The following is a 21,059-nucleotide window of genomic DNA, read 5'->3' as shown; positions in this document are numbered from 1 at the left end:
CATGCTTGCTTGCTTAGACATGGTCTGCACGTGTGTGTGGTGTGTCCTGTCATTTTGTTTTGTTGCTGTTGGTAGTCATGGTTGCCAGTTCCCACCTGATGTCATGTGGGAGTTCAGACTTATCCAGACCATAATGAATAACTGATAGCTTGCATAACGTCTTCAGGCTAGGACTTAAATCTAAGATGTACAGGTCACCAGTGACTGTATTGTATGCTTGTGGGTATCGTCTACTATTGTATCCTCCAAAGATGATGATACGATCTCCCACCATGCAACAGCACATCTCATGCATCCCACAGGGGTCTTTCCCCTTGGGCTTAACCTGCTTCCAGGAGAAGGTCTCTGGACTGAAATTCCACAGATCATTGAAGTTCTGGTTCCCATTACAGCCACCAAATATGTACAGCTCTCCATTATAGGAAAAGGCTGAATGACTTGAACGTTCCTCTGGGAGAAGCTGTGCAGAACGTGTCTTCAGCCAGCAGTTGGTCTCTGTGTCAAACACAGTGTTATTGTTTAAGTTCCCCTGTCTCTCCCAGCCCCCAAATACAAACATCTTTGTTCCAATGATGGTGGCAGAGTGACTTTGGGAAGCAGGTGGTGTAGTGCCTCTGGTGTTAATTAAAGACCAGACCATTATGCTGATGTCCAACGTGTAGATGTCATTAGTCCATCCATTCAGCTGGGCATGTCCTCCATACACATACATGACCTTCTCCAGGATACAGGCTGAGTGGTAGCACCTTGCTTCTGGAATAGACCCAGAAATATTGGGTTTGAACCAACAGTGAGTGTCAACATCAAAGGCATAAAGAACGTTGCAGTAAGGATACCGTCCTCCCCAGATGTAGACTATTTCTTCTACCAGCACAGCTGTGTGGCCCCAGCGCCTGGAGGGAACCTCAATGGGACTTTTTCCTCTTCCATGTGTCACTGGGGGCAACTTCCTCCAACGCAAAGACACTGTGTTGAAGATGTGGACTTCAGTCCGGTCACAGTAGTTCAGGCTGAATCCTCCAACAAATGAGTAGAGCTTGTGTCTGACTACCACAGCAGTATGGTAGGAATTCTTAGGTCCTCCTTTCAGATCTATTGTCCAGTGAAACATTTCACACACCAGCACCACCGCTAATCAGTGCAACAAATTTACAGGATTTGTTGTTAAAGGACAGCTGAATTAGTTGGAATAGTTGTTGAATGACATCTGGTTTATTGGACGTTTGCTTTTAAAGACAAGTACATTGGTTGTGATGACAATGTTGTGATGTCAAATGTGTGATGATGTAATTATGTAGTATTTGAATTTTGATCCATCCAGACTAGTACAGTACACAGCCCTGGTGGATAAGAGTCTGATTGATTGATTGAAGAATTTATTAGAAGTTTGCAATAGAAAAAGGTAGTTTCATGACAGTACAAATCACTGGTACAAGGTCAACTAAAAGGAGATCCTAGAAAGCCGAGGCTTATTTCCACAGGAACCACACACAGTCAACTAAGGAAGAGGGTTTAAGTGGCTAGACTGTCATTACACCCACACACATTGTGAATATTATGCAGTATTGAAGTGACTTAACACCTGAGGCAGATTATGTCTTCTAGATCCTAAAAGTTTTCTGAAGAACACAGGGCTATTTCCCTTTATCAGACAGAAATATGTTTTTCATGCTTAAAAAGGTGCTTGTGTCCACCTCTGTGTTGCATGGCTATATATATTTACACTGTAATCAACAACCATCTTTCAACATTGAGATGTGCCCTGCCTGCTTGCTCTTGGGCATCTTGAGGCAGTGAGTTCTATTTGATGGACTCATGTCTGTGGTCCCTGATCTTAAGGTACTTGTTGTACTGATCTCCACCCACTGATTCCACAGTGCAGACTGTGTTAACCATTGACTAACACTGACTAACCACTGTTATATAATGACACATGACATTTATGTACATACTTATTGGGAATATAGGTTATCGGATAAAGTTGGTTGGAAAAATATTCACCAATATATGACAATGTATACATGAGTTTTTTCCTCACATTTGATTTCAAATCGGAATACTTATTTTGGAGAAGAAAAAAAAGTTTCTACCTTGTTTAACTCAGTTACTGCCAAATTAAATATGCCTTCTAATGGCATTATTGCCATAAAATCTCCGTAGACTCCCATGTAATTTATAGTGCACAAATCATGCACGCGGCCATGCACAGATCATGCACCATGTTTGTGCAGGCTGTTCACAGCTTTCAAACAAAAAAAAAAGATTGGAAATCTGTTCAGGCATTCTTGAGATAATAGCCATTATGTTTTACATTATGTGAGCAAAGATGGCTGCCCTGTATGAAAGATGGGGTTGTATGGGGGGTGGAACATGCAAAATCGCGATTGAAATCATGTTTACTAGATTTAATGGGGTCCAAAATTTATTTATTTATTTTTTTTAATTAAAAAAATCAAAAAGAAAAACATTTTTTTGGGGGGTTTTTTCTAAGTAAAAGTCGCCAAAAGTCGTCTGGCAGGGAAGTCCATAGTGAGATAGTTGATCTGAAAGTCGTTTGGCACTGTATGAGTTAATCAAAAATATGCTTTTTGTAATATATTCCAGCATAGTGGTGGCCACCATCTTTAAATTGTCCAATTTGAGGGCTTAGTAGCCATTTTTGAGCTGGACATACAACAGATTTCGATTCAGCACACTTTAATACCCCTAGAAAACATGTATGCCATAATTTAACACGATTTGCCTTCAGCACTTTAAATTAGCACTTTTTCTGAAATCCTGCCTAGTCTATAACCTGTTAAGGTTATAGACCATAACCTCAGTAAAACTAACCATAACCTCAGTAAAACTAACACTGGTAAATGCTAACCTGGTGAAATGCGTACCTGCCAACGCTGGTGAATGCTAACCTGGTGAATGGTCGAAAACGGGAGGTCGTCTCCACTGTCACACTGAGGTGCTTTTTTTTTTATACACTCGGACTGAAAGACCTGCAAAAAAGACTGCGCCCTTCTAGCTGTCTGGTCAGTGGTCAACCAAATTCACTTTTCGCACCACCCCACCCACACCCACACCCACACCCACACAGCTACTCACAGTTGTCCATTGCAGGGCTCTTGCAGATGATGAAATCTAAACAATCATCTTCCAAGGGTCTTTCGTTCCGAGGATTCTAGTGAAAAATAAGATTTTGCAGTGTACAATATCAGTGAGATTCATGTCTGCTTCTTGTGTTAGACTATTTCCTCTACATAAACTTAATTGTGAGAGTTAGACTGCAAATAAAATAAATCAAAACGATCCTGCAAGCAAGACAACTATTTCACAAAGGCCAAACCAAAGGCTTAACCTACACAGATCCAGTACTATGGTGGTGCTATCAAAACACTTATTTTGTACACTCCATGGACTGGACTGGAGTCCATGTAATAACATAATGGTGCCATAATAAAATAATGGCGCCTTGGCTTGGGTAGGGACATCTAGTGACAACTGAAATCTGCAGACATGATTAATCATCTCAGCTGTCATCATGTTAATGTCGGGCAAACATTTTGGGGTTGAGCAGTGCAGGATGAAACTTTACACAAGTTGCATTCTTCACGTCCCAACAATAATAAGAGTGTTTTGATTTCCATCTTGTGGTCAAAATGTGCAATTGCAGTTCATTAATTATATTACAGACATTACTGCACCTGTGAAGACACTGCAGTCTCACAGTAACAGTGGTGTAAACTAAAGTAACTAAGTAAATTTACTTAAGTACTGTAGCCTACTTAACTACATTTTTTAGTTATTTGTATTTTACTTGAGTATTTCCAATTTCCAATACTTTTACTTCCAATCCACTACATCTTGGATCCAAAATTGTACTTTTACTACATTTATTTGAACACTTTAGTTACAGTTACCTTGTAGATTGAGTGTAGGCCTATTGATACTTTTATTTAGTAGAGTACTTTTTCAACTCCAGTAAACACGCTTGTTGAACTAAAACCTTATGGTGGACAAACTAAAAGTACTCAAACACAGTACAGCCCAGAGAGTGGTCAAATACTCAACTATCTGCTACGAATATTAGGCCTCATGTCCTCTACAAACCGCAATTCATTGTGGCTTTTTGGAGGTATGTTGCACATTTGCAATGACTTAGCCGTAGACTACTAGGCTACTAAACCAAATGACATTCAATAATGCTTGATAATTGTATACGTACGTGCAGACAACACGCGGTTGTGTTTACAAGTCACGGAAATGACGGCTCAACGGCTGTGTTTTGAACTGTGCGGACTTGTGATTGTGAACAGCTGATGAAAAGCGATGAAACGTAAAGTAAGAATAAATGAGCGCAAATACAGTTTGCTTTCAAAATAAAATTCCACATATTCCTAGGAGGATTTCCATAGCCTACATGGGCGGCCCGCAGCTTATCTGGATAGTGATATATTATTGATTTCAGTTAGGCCTACAACAATTCTAAACATGCAAACATGACCCGCTTTAATTATGCCTAGGCCTACTTAAAGTATATATTTAGCTTAATGTTTTAAAACAATATTGTTCATAAAGTTAACATAAGTATAAAGTGGATTTGAATTTAAATACTAAATGTTACTTTTCATGATTCCAATAAAACCATGAAAATTGCAAAAAGAAAATCTCAAAAAGTGTCACACTGCTGCACGTTTTAGCTTGTAGTTGTAGATTAGCTATTTTAGTATTTTTGCTACTTTTAACGAAGTAGGGCAGTTTACACACACAAAAATAAGTTAAAATACGGAGATAAGAGGTGTCTGCACGACAGTATGCAATGTGTCCCTCTGGAGTGTGCTGCAATAATAGTGGCCCTCAAGTTGGCCACTCCTGATTTACAACGATCAATTTTTACTATCCGTACCTTATTTTGAAGTCCCCGTACAGGAAGTTGTTGGTTTAATTGATGTGACTTGACTGGCAGTGATTTAACCATTTGACTTGCATTCAGAGGCAAGCTAGCTGTAGGGTTGCTAATGTTATTGTTAGTGCGTGACATCTAGCTCAGTTCTATTAGTATAGAATGAATGAATGGTGGTCATGCATGCATGTTAGTGAATGAATAGTGGATGTTTGGAGATAAATCGTGATTTATAACACTTGATTTCACAGAAGAACATTATCTGTTGTTGCTGCTCGATGCTGCTGCTCTGTGGATGAGAAGATCTGCTGCAGATGCTACATCTTCTTCAACGTTTAGCCAGGTTTCAGTTGGACTTGGTTTTTTAAAACGATATAACCTCGCCAGGTCTACCGCCAGTCATATCAACGCTAGTAAAGGTATCTATCATAATTGTGTTGTTGTTGCATCTGATGATAATAGGCGAAGATTCGTAAAAAAAAAAAAAGTAGTCTATTTCGGTTTCACTTTCATTATGTAGGCTATATGGCTTAAATGGTAGGTAATGACAAGATGCATGGACCTATAATGATAATGACTTCATGCTAGTAAATTGTAATATAATATCCACGTTTGTATATATGCATAATATGTATGAGAATTTTTTTTAATTTAGGGTAATATTGTTTTGAATGTTCTATTCAACTATGTAATATCCAAGTATTGTATAGCATAATTATGAGGAAAGATAAATGTAATTCTTCTTCTTTCGTGTGTCGTCATCCTTGATGATTGGTTGACAACATTTTATTTCTTATAATTTAGGGTAATATTGTTTTGAATGATCTATTCAACAATATAATGACTATATCCAAGTACAGAAGTATTATAAGTGTGATCACATAATTACTATTTGCCATGTTATGGTAATCATTAAGTCATCAACCCTGCAAGACTCTAGTCTAAAGTACCACAAATTATGAGCACATTAATTGCTATGTAATATTACTTAAAGGGTTAATTAATTTGGCAATCAATGTCATATTCTGTGTGCTTCCAAAACCTTTTAGCTCAAGAAGACCCAAAAGAGAAATCAGATATTCGCCCGGGATGCAAACTAGTGAAAATAGCAGATCTACAAGCTTGCAACGCATCGTTTTGCACCATGTTGCGAGCTTGTAGATCTGCTAGTTCTAAAACATTTTGTTTTCTAATTTAGGGAATGTCTACAACCCCCCACCCACCCACCCACTGTTTGGAAAACAGTGGTGTAAAGTCACTCAACAATAAGCAGATAACCACCCGGCTGCAACAGAATGACATTGAGTTTGTTTCTCCTCAGTTGGGACACTATGGACCTGCACAAGATTATCCACGATGCCCTACATGAATTCATCCAGACCTTCATTCCAGATGCTGATCTCAGGTCAGACCTGCTGTAACTGCATGGATTACACAACCTACTCCCACACTTTCACGAGAACTGGGATTCTTAAGAGTTTTATTTGTCATGTGTGTTTTCCAGCCTGAGAAATCTGTTATCTGATGATGAATATTGGTTATTTAACTTTTTTGGAGAGCTTCAGATTCAGAAAAATGCAATCTTTCATCCTGTTAAGTCGCCAACCCACTACTGTCGATCTAGCGTCCCTATTCTGAGTCAAAACAAAATGTCATGCCTCAGCTACTACAATTCCGAATGCTCATCAGGGTGGGCAGTGGTGCTTTGGGATTTTCTTTTCAGGGCGGGCGGTCATTTACTGACGTCACGTGCACGCGCCTCTAGTGGCTATTTAGAAAGAACGGATGTCAGAGCTAATGGTGGGAAAACAAAAACGATGTTTTCTAGTCTTTATTATATTTGCATTGGTACTTAGGATTTTACTTTCTAGTTTCATTTAATTCAATTAGAAAATACAGCGCTACAGTTACTAGAGAAACAAAGTTTGCTTTGAACAAATCTCAAGCAGTAGCCTACATACCACAGTAATGGAGCCACACACATTTACATGCAGTCACCGCTGGAAACCTTAGGTGTTAAAGTAAGTATCCAAATGAAGAGAGTAGCCTGGGCTTGAATCTAGGGGGGATGCGCTACAGACCACTCACTGGTAGACCTGGTAAACGTGTTATGCAAATAGCCATTAAATTAGGTAGGCTATATGGCGCGTCGTCACTCAAATATGGGGACGCATTCTAGCATGCAAAGTGCAAGCACTGTTCGTGCCGTGCGTGCGTGTGCATGTGGGAAATATACTGGTCACACGGCGTCCGGTCGCGTCCGGCCTCGAAAGCGCTACTGAGGGTGGGGGTTCCCCACTTCCCCAGTTAAATTATGATTATTTTGGTGGGGTCACAGCCTGAAAAGGTTGAGAACCACTGCTGTAGGAGGGTGAAAGCGGGTTACATTGTAGTATCTTATTCTACTCTTTCTTCCCCACCAGTACCCTGGATGAGGTTCTGCTCTCCTACATCACCGGCGTGCTGGAGGACCTGGGCTCCCAGGAGAGCGTGGAGGAGAACTTTGACGTGGAGGTGTTTGCCGAGATGCTGGAGGCCTACATACCCGGCTTCGCTGAAATCGACAGGTAAACGACTGGATAAGAACACGTTCTCCTGATGCCGCCCTCACACTGGCAGCTACCAAACATACAATGATACAAAACAATGCAGAGGCGCTGTTGGGAATAGTTTTGTAACATTGTAACATCTCGTTGTCATGGTACCCGCAGTCGCAGTAACCTGTAAATCAATGCAATGTTGGGTCGTCTCTCTGTATATTTCCACTAGCCAGCCCTAAGGTTGTGTCCAGATAGTGCTATACAGTATAAGCATGGAAACATAGTAGGCCTTCTGGGTGAAGGTGGCGTGGCACAATATATACTGTTGATTTATTTAATTCAAACGATATGATATTAACTACAACCAAGTTTGATGTTTACCTGGTATCTCTAGTTGCTTTGTGCTTGTTTTCACCCAAATCACTCTGGATGGGAGTATCTGTCGGATAACATTTTCACACTGTTTCATCATTTAATTTAAGCTTTTGTTATTTTACAGTGTCAAAGTCTGTGAGATGATGTTCAGCCTGGCTTCCAAGCTAGCCACAGCACGAAGCTCAGGTGAGACGTTCTTAACGGCTTGCAATTATTACAGTACGATCGACCTGGCATTAGTGTGGGGATTTAAGGGGAGCAAATGCTAATTTCGTGCAAATTTGTCTTAAAGCGCAACATTTTGCACAGATGTAGCCCAGGGCTTACTCTAATGATTTAGCTTGGGCGCCCGAGCCGACGACCTTCGGGGTCGCCACAGCGGCCAAATCAAGTTGGGCTCCCATTGACTTTCTATACAGGAGGAAAATACCCAGAAAAACATTTTTCTTCTGGGTATTTAAGTAGGATCTGAGGGGTCTAACTAGGGGTTTGTCATGATGCTGAATCCATTGCAGGCATTTGTTTTGCACAAAAAAAGCATTCCTTGGGCTAGAAATGGCCTCAGAAAACGATGCATGTATGGGTGAGCATTCATGTTAGTCGGAGGCCTTAGGGTTTTTGAGCGGTGGTCACACCGTCTCCATAGCGTGGCCGTGTGTGTAGGTATGTTTGTTTGTTTGTTTGTATGTGGGTCTGTATGTAGCCTCAAGCCTGTGGTGTAGTACCTTTTCTGACCACACATGTTAAGGGAGGGGCGCTGTTGTTCAGGCCAGGCCACCCACACACACACACACACACACACACACACACACACACACACACACACACACACACACACACACGGGGGGGGGGAACCACCGCTCAGTTCACACGGGTGTGATTTTTTTTCTCGTGCTAATCAGTCTAAAAGTGCAAATTTTTGCACAGATGTAGCTCAGGGCATGCTAACGATTTAGCTAGGGCGCCCGAGTCTGCGACATTCGGGGTCGCCACAGTGGCCAAATCAAGTTGGGCTCCCATCGACTTTCAATACAGGAGGAAAATACCCAGAAAAACACTTTTTTCTGGGTATTTAAGTAGGATGTGAGGGGTCAAACTAGGGGTTTGTCATGATGCTGAATCCATTGCAAGCATTTGTTTTGCACAAAAAAACATTCTGTGGGCTACAAATGGCCCCAGAAAACTATGGTTTAGTGATGAAAAGTGATGAGTCATCACTTTTCAGAGTTTGTGGGTGTTTTCTGGAGCTGTGGTGACCCCGAAGGTCGCCGACTCGGGCGCCCTACCTAAATCATTAGAGCATGCCCTGAGCTACATCTGTGCAAAATTTTGCACTTTTAGACCGATTAGCACGAAAAAAAAAAAAACCCTAAGGCCTCCGACTAACATGAATGCTCACCCATACATGCATCATTTTCTGAGGCCATTTCTAGCCCAAGGAATGTTTTTTGTGCAAAACAAATGCCTGCAATGGATTCAGCATCATGACAAACCCCAAGTTAGACCCCTCAGATCCTACTTAAATACCCAGAAAAAATGTTTTTCTGGGTATTTTCCTCCTGTATAGAAAGTCAATGGGAGCACAACTTAATTTGGCCGCTGTGGCGACCCCGAAGGTCGCAAACTCGGGCACCCTAGCTAAATCATTAGAGCATGCCCTGGGCTACATCTGCAAAATTTTGCGCTTCAAGACAAATTTGCACGAAATTAGCATTTGCTCCCCTTAAATCCCCACACTACATTGGACTGGCAGATATTTAACCACTTGAACCGTCAACACTTAATAAACTTGACCTTTTCACAATGCCTCGCGCTGCGAGTGTTGTGAGCTTGTAGATCTGCTATTTTTGGCTAAACTACAGATTTCTGATTACTGTTTATTTCTGACAGAGAATGATGTGAGCAAGGTGAGAACAGATGACATCCCACTTCAACATGCAGCTCTGTCTACTGGGCCTCTTCCAGAGAAAGACGTGTGCTGCCTTAGTTTGCAGACAGAGGGCGCCACTGCCAAGGTATTAAAATCCAACCAATGTCAGGCTTGTCAGCTCATATTGGTGGATTGTTTTTGTTCATATTGTCTTCTCCACTTGAATCTTTGAAATAAAGTTATTGCCACTGTTAAATTCATTTCAGGTGCAACAGTTAATCACAGTAATCCATTGAATCCGTTATAAAAGATAGTATATCATCGATTTCTATAAGAAATTATCCATTTTGGGGGGACATTTGAAATGTATGCGTTTTTAATGGCAAAATATCAGATCTACAAGCTCTCGACACATCGCTTTGTGAGCTTGTAGATCGAATATTTCTGAAATGATGTTGCACCACTAAGTATTAAACAGGGTTAATACTTAATAACAGACTAATATGTTTAGTCCATTATATTAAAAAAATCAAATCAAAATGATTTCCCCCGTCCATTTATTGATATATAAAAAAAAATAAACAGATTATCAAAAACACATGCAGCCTTAAACTCCTGTGTGACTGATTAGTTTCAGGCCAGAAGGAATGTAAATGTTTGATGTGGTGTAGGCACCAGCCTCAGAGTGGGAGCAGCAGGAGCAGCACCTGCTGGAGATGTTCCCTAAGTGCGGCCTGTCGGAGGCCCGCAGTGCACTGTGCATCGCCAAGGGGGACATGGAGGAGGCTGTGAGGCTCATCATCGAAGGGGACGTCCAGCTCAAACCTTCTCCCCTCAACGTGAGGCTCCCCTAATAATAATGCTCCCAAGATACAGACGTGCCTTTTGTTCGCTCTGTTGTGTCTTTGAGATCTTTTTTGTTCTGTAAAAGTTAGAGATGTGCCGATTGATCGGTGAGTGATCGCGATCGGCTGATAATGCCTCTATCGGCTTTGATCGGTATTGGCTTTGCCGATTTACAAGCTAGATCAGCTATTTTCACAATATTTATCTGTGGTACTGAATGTAACCTCAGCTTCAACTCCTACACGTTGAATTGGATACTAAAGGACCTCAGCCTGCAATCTCCACTGAATATACGATGTCAATGTTTTGTAAGAAGAATCATTAAGTATATAAATGCTGCTACAGTAACACATTAAATAGAAGAATTTATGTATTTGACGCTGTGATCGGGAATATCGGTATCGGCAGATAGTGATTCCAGTTGATCGGCCATGTGGCCCCGTAGGTCAGGATCCTATCTCCTGTTTCTGTAGCGTGAGGTGGCTTGATGTAGTGCTAGCATGTCGCAGGGACTTAACCCACAATTGAACCATTGATGCTGAGTGCCAAGCAGTGTTCCCCAGCTTTCAGTATAACTTGGCTGGGGATTGAATCCCGACCTCCCTATCTCAGGACAGACACTCTTATAACCATTTTCCGCTTGGATGACAAACTGCTGTTCTCTTCTATCCTGTTGGCTCAGGTAAACCATGGGAAGGATGTGTCCCGAGTCGCAGACCAGAAGCTGAAGGAGAGCATTCTGCAGAAGTAAGTCCAACGTACCGATCATGTCATGGTAGGAGGAAAACGACGATCCGAAATGATTGAATAATTTATTAGCAGCTTGCAGAAAAAAGCACAGGAAAGTACAGTTCAATACAAGGTCTGCTAAAGAGTTCTCCCATAACATAGTCAATTCAAATCAACCTACACACAAATGTCTGCAACTGTTTTTAATTTTGCTTTGTGTTGTCTTGTTTTTGTGAGTATTGATGTCGTACTGTAATGTGAGTCGCTCTCCATTCCGACATGTCGCCACTCCGAAATTGACTTCTTATTGTCGGAGTGGCGACGCTTCCATAGGGGTTAAGTTTAGGGTAAGTGTTAGAGATAGGGTTAGTGTCGGAATGGAGACATGTCGGAGTGGCGGGGTGTAACCATCTCGACGGCACTGCAAATGAGGGCAACCTCAATGTCTTTTCGAGATATAAATAAAGGTTGAATGAATGAATGTACTCAATTCATTGAAAAGACACGAGGTTTACACCCGACAGAGACGATGTGTAATATGTCTAATGTGAACCAGGAACATATGCTAGTAGACAGGATAAAAGTCCATATCAATGGCCAAAATGCAAAACCTATCTGAAAAATTCACTTTGTTGGGAAAATGAAAAAGAAAAATGTGTGTTCAACACCAAAACCTCTACTATTTCAAGGTAAAAACGCGTCGCAGCGCGACGCGTTGTGAGCTTGTAGATCGGCTATTTTCAGCACACAACCAAGTGTAAAATCAGTCATTATGATGCCATCAAGGCCTGCCAAAATACATTTCAGTTGACTAAATCAACTGTAGATTTAGTCGCCTAAAATCTTATGATATTTAAAATTAGACTAAAACTAAAACTTTTCAGGTGACTAAATTATGACTAAAACTAAATGACATTTTATTCAAAAGACTACGACTAAAACTAAATCAAAATGTGTTGTCAAAAACAACACTGCAGATAGGAGTTTTTGGCCATCGATATGACTAATGTATATTTATGTTTCTCCAGGTACATGCATGTCGACAGGGAGGAGGACAAGAAAACGCACCGGCCCGTCGCTCCCAAAGACGTAAGTCCTTGCTCGTGTTGTCGTACCGTTACGTCGGCAGTTACAAACATCAAATCGGTCCTGGCTCTGTGAAAACCATCTCCATCGTCTCTCGTTGCTCTCACACAGCCTCCAAAGAAGCTAGTTCGTTACCACGGCAACCAGGTGGTGACCACCAAAGGGGAGCGGTACCAGCTGGTGAAGAAGGAGGAGAGCGACGAAGTGAAGAAGACCTACGTCAGTCTGAAGCCCGCCAGGAAATACAGGTTCCACTGACCAAACGCACCAGAACGGAGGTTCTCAATCATTTTTAAAGGGGAAGACCACCCATTTTCAATATTGAACTATGTCATTAATATACCTTAGAGGAGTTGTGTGGAAATAGAAAAAAGTTCCCCCGCTTTTGTGTTGCCTAGAACTGGAGGATTGATTTGGGGGTTTGTATTGTAAAGTACAACGGTGTGGTGTGATCACGCTGTACTTTACAATACAAACCCCAAAATCCACCCACACAGAAGGGGGTGATTCTTTTTTTCTATTTCCACACAACTCCTCTAAGGTATATTAATGACATAGTTCAATATTGAAAATGGGTGGTCTTCCCCTTTAAGCACGGAGCCACTTATTATTTTATGCTTTAACTATTAAAAAATAGCAGATATACAAGCTCACAGCGCGGCACCTAGTGCCGCAAGTGAACATTTGTAACTCAAATATTTGCTTCTGGGTGGTCCCTGGAACAACATATTTAGAGATGGGGGTCCGCGGCCAAATACATGTAATTTTGGGGGTCCTTGACATGGAAAAAGTTTGAGAACCACCGATTAAGGGATTTAGAAGACATTCATAGAAACAATCGTGTCAAAAATATTCAAAGACTTGCACACATTTTCAAGATTTTTCAAAAATAGCAGATCTACAAGCTCGCAGTGCGGCACTCGGTGCCGCGCTGTGAGCATATCTGCTATTTTTTAATAGTTAAAGCATAAAATAATGGTTAAAGTTATGTGTTCCAGGTATAAACAGGTTTCAAGGACCCCCCCCCCCCCCCTTCCAATAACTTAAGAGTGTACAAATGGAACCGGAAAGGGTCCATTTGGTTCAGTTTGTACACCCTAAAAGAGTTGTGTGTCCATTGGAACCCCACTTTGAGAACCACGGCACAAAGACAGTAGTTCTCAAACCCTTTTTCATGTGAAGGACCCCCAAATTAATATGTATTTTATTTTGCCACAAACCCCTATCTGAAAATAACTTGTGCCAGGGATAACCCCCCCTCCCCATTCCAGATTTGAAAATGATAAAAAGAATATTCCAACATTTTCAGTATTTTCCAAGATTGTCTGTTTTCAAATGTCCGATTTACAGTAGGGTTACAGCGGTTAAACGGATTCCGATAATGATGGTATTGTAGTAACTCATTTTACTGGGAAACCCCCTGTACTAAGAAGTAATAGCAGGTATGTTTTTTTGTATTATTATTTGTAACTTATTTATTATTTGCTTTAGTCGTTTTACCTGAGATAAAGGTATTACCATTATCTGCCTTGGTTGAAGACTTGTAATTGCTTTTATTGGCAACATCTGGGACTGTGCCAAGTTGGGGATGCCATCATAGCTCCTTTGTGTGATAATAACCTGTGTAATATTTAATACGTTAAACCATCTCAGCAGGTCTGATGAAGCATTGACAGTTTATTCGCGAGTTATATTGTTTCCGGTGTGCTTTTTGTTAGTTTTCATTTTTATTTACAATAGCCAGAGCGGGGCATAGTCAGAGCGTTTCAGGCAAAAATCGTGCACTTTATGAAAGAAGCATGAAATTTGGCACACAGTTAGAACATTTTTGGCTATAGGGCCATCGCAGATTTGTCTTGGGAAACTTGTGGGAGCCAATCAAAGTTGGGCTCTCATAGACTTTACTATACAGTAAAATAATACAAAAATCGTTCCTTTCTGAGAAACGGCCGCCACAAAACTGTGAAAAGTGATGACTCATCACTAAACCATAGTTGTATGGGGTCCGTTTTTATCCCAAGGAATGTTTTTCCTGCAAAACAAATGTTTGCATTGGATTCAGAATCATTAAAAACCCCTAGTTTGACCCCTTACATGCTACTTAAAGCATATTTATTTCTGGTATTATTTTACTGTATAGTAAAGTCTATGAGAGCCCAACTTTGATTGGCTCCCACAAGTTTCCCAAGACAAATCTGCAATGGCCCTATAGCAAAAATGTTCCATATGGCATGTTCTAACTGTGTGCCAAATGTCATGCTTCTTTCATAAAGTGCACGATTCCATCAAAATACTGCCCGAAACGCCTGGACTAGCAGGACTGCATTCCCCAAATGTGTCGGCTGGCTGTAGTCAACAAATTTGACTGGGAGAAATTAGTGTAAAAACGACCTCTCGGCTCACATCTACGCAAAGAAATGTCACATGGGACAGCTGTAGGAGATATTTTAATTTGTTTTGCCATATTTTGATAATTTTAGATCACCGTAGATTAGGTTGGATTAATCTGCAGTTTCTGCAGGAACAGTTGTGTACATTTGTGGCGTGATCACTACGGTTTTTGGGAACAGTCGTGTTTGTTGTGGTAGCCTCATCATACCGTCGTTGTCGGGTGAAAACCTTGTATATCCAAGAGAGTACACATTTGAAACTTAGATACAAGGTTTCCACCCGATGACGACATGGTGACAGTTAAGCAGTAACCCATCATCATACTTTTTTATTTTCAATGCTGTAAATTGCAACATTTCTGTAAATCCTGTCACTATTTAGAGGTAATGTTTAAGTTTGATATTAGTCAGCAATTCCTTATCGCCCAGAGAACCATGGATATTTATAAATCAGTTGAATGCTGCTTGAGGAATAGTGCTACAGTTCAATCGAATAGGATCCTCTTTATTTTTGATATAAATGTCTAGATTTGCAACGTTTCTAAGTGCTTGCCAGTGTTGTAGAAGGAACCTTTTTAAGCACTCAAAGGGCCTGTTTACAGAAAGAGACTATTAACATGGTCCTCTTTAAGTTTAATTCATTGCATCTATTCTCTACTTGTATTTGCTTGTGATGTGCTTGTCAACTGTATTTGAATTGTTTGAATTTAGTTCATTGTACATTAGGATACATTGGTTAACATGCATTTTCACTGTGTTGGTTACACTACTTTGTTTTGTCCTCCATCGATTGGAGTGATCTATCTAGCCTTTTATTTTGAATCAGATATAATCTACAAGGTGTTGAAAAGGTGTAAATTACACTTGCCTCAATGTTGTCTTTAATTATTGTTAAGTAATATGGTGTTATTGTAGCGCACAATCTTATGTTTACCTAGTTGTGTTCAAATTACAACTTTGCTTTGAAACTAATATGGCGTATTACTACAGTTTATAGTAAATAAAGACTCATTTTTTTACATTACTACTTTTGTCTGATTTATTCACTTAATTGACCATCAGTAGCATGTTAAGAATGCAACACCACTTGGAATGTTTATCTGCAGTAGCCAAGTGTAGCAGAAGTCCACAAACTTTATTCAGAATTGAGAGAGAGAGAGCGGGCACATGGCCAAAACGATAAACAGAACATTCATGAACCACTGATGAGTTTCCCAATTTCATATCCTGAAAACAAAAAAACGTGCTTGCAACAAGTAGCCTAGTGCCATGCCGTTGTGGAACAAGGCACACATGGTAAACAAGATAACGTTGGAACAGAAGAGAACTGTCAAAACCGAAGTACAATCCAGACATCTGTACTTGTACAGAGGAAGTATTGCAGTAATAGTGGGAGAAATATGTGAAAAAGGACTTCCGGCAGAAAGCGTGAAAATGTGCACCTAGGGGTATTTTTGTGCGCTGAATTCAAAAATTGACGGTCCCAAGCACTTTTCTCTAATTCACTTACCTTAGGGTTAGGAAAAAAAGACCCCCCAAAAATCTTTAAGTAGCATGTGAGGGGTCTATCTAGGGGGTTTTCATGATTCTGAATCCATTCCAAGCATTCGTTTTGCACAAAAACATTCCTTGGGCAAGAAATGGACCCCACAAAACTATGGTTTAGTGATGAGTCATCACTTTTCACAGTTGTGTAGGGTCCATTTTTAGCCCAAGGAATGTTTTTCGTCAAAACAAATTGCTTGCAATGGATTCAGAAACACGAAAACCCCCTAGATAGACCCCTCACATGCTATTTAAAGAAGATTTTTTTGGGGGTCTTTTTTCCCTAGTATGGTAAGTGAATTAGAGCCACCAGATCCCATGGGAAAAGTGCTTGGGACCATCAATTTTTGAATTCGGCGCACAATAATACCCCTAGGTGCAAATTTTCACGCTTTCTGCCGGAAGTGAACACATTAACCTATTTTTGTTACATATTTCTCCCACTATGTGTACATGATAAACAGATATGCACACAAACAATCAAGTGAGAACCTCACAATCAGACTGTACTGAAAATGCTAAAATTTGCCAACATGGAACAGTCCTTTCTTCATAGTTCACCACATTATCCACAGACTTAACAGATTCATCCAGGGTTGGTTTTATAATTTGTCGTACAACGGTGCAGCGTGGAGAAAATGGCCAATCTGCAAGCTCACAGCGCTATTAGTCAGGGAATTTTAATAAAACCCTGGGAATAAATTCCTTACCAAACAATTTCTTCACCAATGTGTTCGTAAAGGTGTCTAGTAACATATCTAACAAAGATTGAAATTCAACATCCCTAGCAAAATGTCTGACAGCTAGGGTAATTCTGGGTCTCATTCACTTACTGTACTATAAGGGGAAAAAAATCACTCCCAAAAATATGCTTTAAGTAGCATGTTAGGGGTCTAACTAGGTGTTTTTAATTATTCTGAATCCATTGCAAGCATTTGTTTTGCACGAAAAACATTCATTGGGCCAAAAACAGACGCAAAAAAACTATGGTTTAGTGATGAGTCATCACTTTTCACAAGGTGTATGGGGTCCATTTTTGGCCCAAGGGATGTTTTTCGTGCAAAACAAATGCTTGCAATGGATTCAGAATAATTAAAAACACCTAGTTAGACCCCTCACATCCCACTTAAAGCATATTTTTGGGAGTGATTTTTTCCCTTACAGTAGTGTATAGTACCTGTAAGTGAATGAGACCCAGAATTACCCTAGCTGGATTTTCCTAGGGAAACTGAATTTCAGTCTTTGTGAGATGTGTTACTAGACACCTTTACAAACACATTGGTGAAGAAATGTTTTGGTAAGGAATTTATTCCAGGACTTTTTAAGATATCCCCGACTATATGTGTAGTGAGCTTTTAGATCACCTATTTTCAGCACACGCCAGAGTATAAATTACACAGACTCTAAAACACTTCTCTGTACACAACATTTTGGCACATTCAGCACTTTACAGGCAATGAATCTGTCCCATCAGTGCTTCTTAATGTCCTTCATAATTTATTCATGAACTATTAAAAGAACACTCAAATGACACAATAGCCATCTTTCAGATGGTTCTCACAACCTTGATATCCTAAAAAATTGCAGTGTGTAACTATTACACAAGTGACTTCTTTTTGATAGAGTCAACGTAAAATGTCATTTTTAAAGATACGCTCAAAGACATTCTCAAAACTGTCTTCAGATGAATTCTTGTTTGAATTTCAGTAGTGGACCTGGGACAGCAATTTGTCAAGTGTCTCAGAAACTTAACGGATTCACGCTGACAATTTGACCAGGAAGGGGAAAAAAAGTAGTTAAAGCCAAGGGATATTTCACTTTCAAAAAAACTTTTGGTCATTTTATCATCTAATCAGGCTTCTGGGAACACCCTGGACAGTTTTTGAATTTCTTCATTCAGTATTTAGATATTTGATATTCATTTCCCCCCATTTTCCCACTTCTAGGACCTTCCTATACAAACCCATTATAACTTCAAACTCCATTTTAACCATGATAGATTCGATGAAAACACCTGTCCTTTTTTCTGGTGACTCCTGACACCCTCCGAATACATGAGCAGGATGTGTTTCTTTGATAACTTTTTTCATTTATTTTTTATAATCTATAATCTTTTAATTTCCCCAAACAATTTATAGAATTTGATGAAAAATCTTATCGAAAAAACACGGCCTGCTCACGTTATTCGGAGGGTGTCAGGAGTCACCTGAAAAAAAGGAAAGCTGTTTTCATCGAATCTATCATGCTTAAAATGGAGTTTGAAGTTATAATGGGTTTGTATAGGAAGGTCCTGGAAGTGGGAAAATGGGGGGAAATTAATATAAAACATCTAAATACTGAATTAAGAAATTCAAGAACTGTCATGGGTGTTCCCAAAAGCCTGATTAGATGATAAAATGACAAAAAGTTTTTTTGAAAGTGAAATATCCCTTTAAGAAGCTTATTACAGCCACTTTCAGCAGGGAGTAGAACGTTTCTTTTGAGGATGAAGGCATAGAACTTTTTGTTTGTTTTTTTAAGAATGAAGATACTGATCAAAATGGTATCTTGTATCTTTGAGATACACTCAATATTCAAAGATTATGCCCGTTTGTATTTTGTTGCAGGATAAAACCAATTGTAATAAAAACTCCAAACTCGGGGGCAGGACCCATTTGTGGGTCGTGGACACATTTCTATGGGTCCCTTAATTATTGGTTTCCTACATTTAGTTTGTCATTATTATTATTTCAAAACAAACATTCCCCAAAAGGCTAAAAAATGCAATGATTCATCAGTAAGTCATTTAATTAATAAACAAAAGAAAAAAATCCACCTGGGTGTGTCACGTGTTTAATGAAGTTGATCAAATGGTTCTTACTCCTATGCCCAAAAGCAGGACCAAAACATTTCCATCGGTCTCATGGAATTTTGGAGCATGTTAGGACCGGTTTCCTTGCTCTGAGACGCTTGATAAATCCAGGCCCAGATGCACAGCAAGTCAAACCTGACACGCCACTGTGGTTCAAGTGGAAAATCGTTTTTTCTTCCCTTTAAAGAAGAACATTTTACTAACTAGCATAAAAATAGAAATTAAATTAATTGGCAGCTAAAACGTTTCGTGTATGAATACTTTTCCGTGCACCTTTCTTACTGGTACTGTATGTACCATTATGAAAGAAAAAAAAACACACACACACACACACACATCCAATAATATTCTTAGAATATAAATCAAACAACAGCATAAAGATCAAACTTATCATTCAACTCAAATAAATTAATTATAGGTCATCAGATTCCTTCCGCGTTCAATTCAAGTGTTTTGTTAATCACTCACAAAACCACGTCATTAGCAGACCTACGTGAACGGTGAAATTATGTGAATTAATATTCACAAAAGCATAATATATTATTTTTCCTAGGTAACGCAATACATACATTTACAAATGTAAGAGGAAGCTCTTCAGAAATGTTTTCAGCTCCGAGGCAGACAATACAGGATAGTTAGGTATAGTTGGGGTGTAGAGAGGGCTCCATATTAACTTGTCAAACTACAGTGGTGTTGTTATCTATGCGATTAGAAACAAAATCGGCCACAACTTCCATTGGCCACAGGGTTCAGTCACAAAAAAGGCCATATTGTTGTTGTCGGGTGGAAAACCTTCTTCATGTCCAAATAACAGTTCCTTTTGTATTTATCATTTCAAAAATGATTTAAAATACTGAACATAGCAGATCTACAAGCACACAACTCCTCGCGGGTGTGAGGCGTTGCGTGCTTGTAGATCTGCTATTTTCACTAGTTTTGTGTGACAGTCTTGTGTGACGAAGCAGGGCATTACTTTATGAAAAAAACATAAAAATGTTAAACTTGGGAGATACGAGGTTTCTGCCCGACAGTAACGATATATTGTATATAAGACGACGTTTGGGGGGTGGGTGAGGGGGGGGGGAATATGCCCCAGACCATTAGGGATGGGACGATAATCGTTATTATCGTGATGAAAAAAAAAACAATCGCAGAGAATTTTAAATTAAAGTGAAATTGTCCTCTGTCGCACACTAGGATGAATTTGCTTTTGTTGAGCTGCAAATTCAGTCCCGCTTAAACCAACACTTAATGGACCTTTAAAGAGTGCATTTGGTAACACTCTTATTTTACTCTACACATATCGATCCACCCAAAAAATAGCAGATTTACAACGCGTAGTGAGCTTGTAGATCAGCTTATTGTTGGCTAACGTTCCCCCTCGAATAGGGATATCGAGGGTTCAAGTGGTTAAGAAAAGTAGTATTTTAGGTTTTAAGCATATTTCGATTATCGCAATGATATTGTTAAGTACAACAATTATTTTTGCCACAATAATAATGCTTCAGGAAAACAAGACCAGTCCAGGTCCTACTGGCATGCGTGGAGGTTTGGAGGGTAGGTAACGGACTACATTAACGGTGGAGTGAACAGTAATTCTCACAAACGCCTTTAGACTAACAGATGAGTTTGACATAAGCCAAACTTGCAAACGTCACTTCTTGAAGCAGCTCCGACTCAAAATGTCTTTTCGGGTAGCAGTCGTGGATTTGCAAATGAAAACAGCTCGGGCCATCAAAGGAGAGTACTTGCACTTGTCTCTCGAGGTTTGTCCGCTTAGAGCCATGCAAAAATCGGTAGCTCCCAAATCTGAGAATGCAGCGCACACGCAGAAGCACCACACAGTCACACTCACACGCGCGCACACACACACACTCAACTTCTTCAGCACACAATTTCAGCAGCAGTGTGGTAGCGTTTATGGGTCGGGATT

The 21,059-nt window shown here is 40.0% G+C and overlaps 1 protein-coding gene across 1 annotated transcript; it reads left to right on the top strand.

The window, feature by feature from the left end:
- Nucleotides 1-5,029: 5,029 nt before the first annotated feature.
- On the top strand, nucleotides 5,030-12,683 carry cuedc2 (CUE domain containing 2). The gene is made up of 9 exons (XM_080739779.1): nucleotides 5,030-5,313; nucleotides 6,216-6,299; nucleotides 7,318-7,461; nucleotides 7,934-7,995; nucleotides 9,700-9,824; nucleotides 10,351-10,518; nucleotides 11,208-11,272; nucleotides 12,283-12,343; nucleotides 12,452-12,683. The coding sequence occupies exons 2-9, from the start codon at nucleotides 6,226-6,228 to the stop codon at nucleotides 12,596-12,598; spliced, it is 846 nt and encodes a 281-aa protein (XP_080595905.1). The 5' UTR covers nucleotides 5,030-5,313; nucleotides 6,216-6,225; the 3' UTR covers nucleotides 12,599-12,683.
- The last annotated feature ends 8,376 nt before the right edge of the window (nucleotides 12,684-21,059 follow it).

This window comes from Nannobrachium achirus (genome assembly GCF_963921795.1).
Source record: "Nannobrachium achirus genome assembly, chromosome: 13".
NCBI classification, from domain to species: Eukaryota; Metazoa; Chordata; class Actinopteri; order Myctophiformes; family Myctophidae; genus Nannobrachium; species Nannobrachium achirus.
Note: the sequence above shows the minus strand (reverse complement) of the source record. Positions and strands in the feature narration are given on the sequence as shown.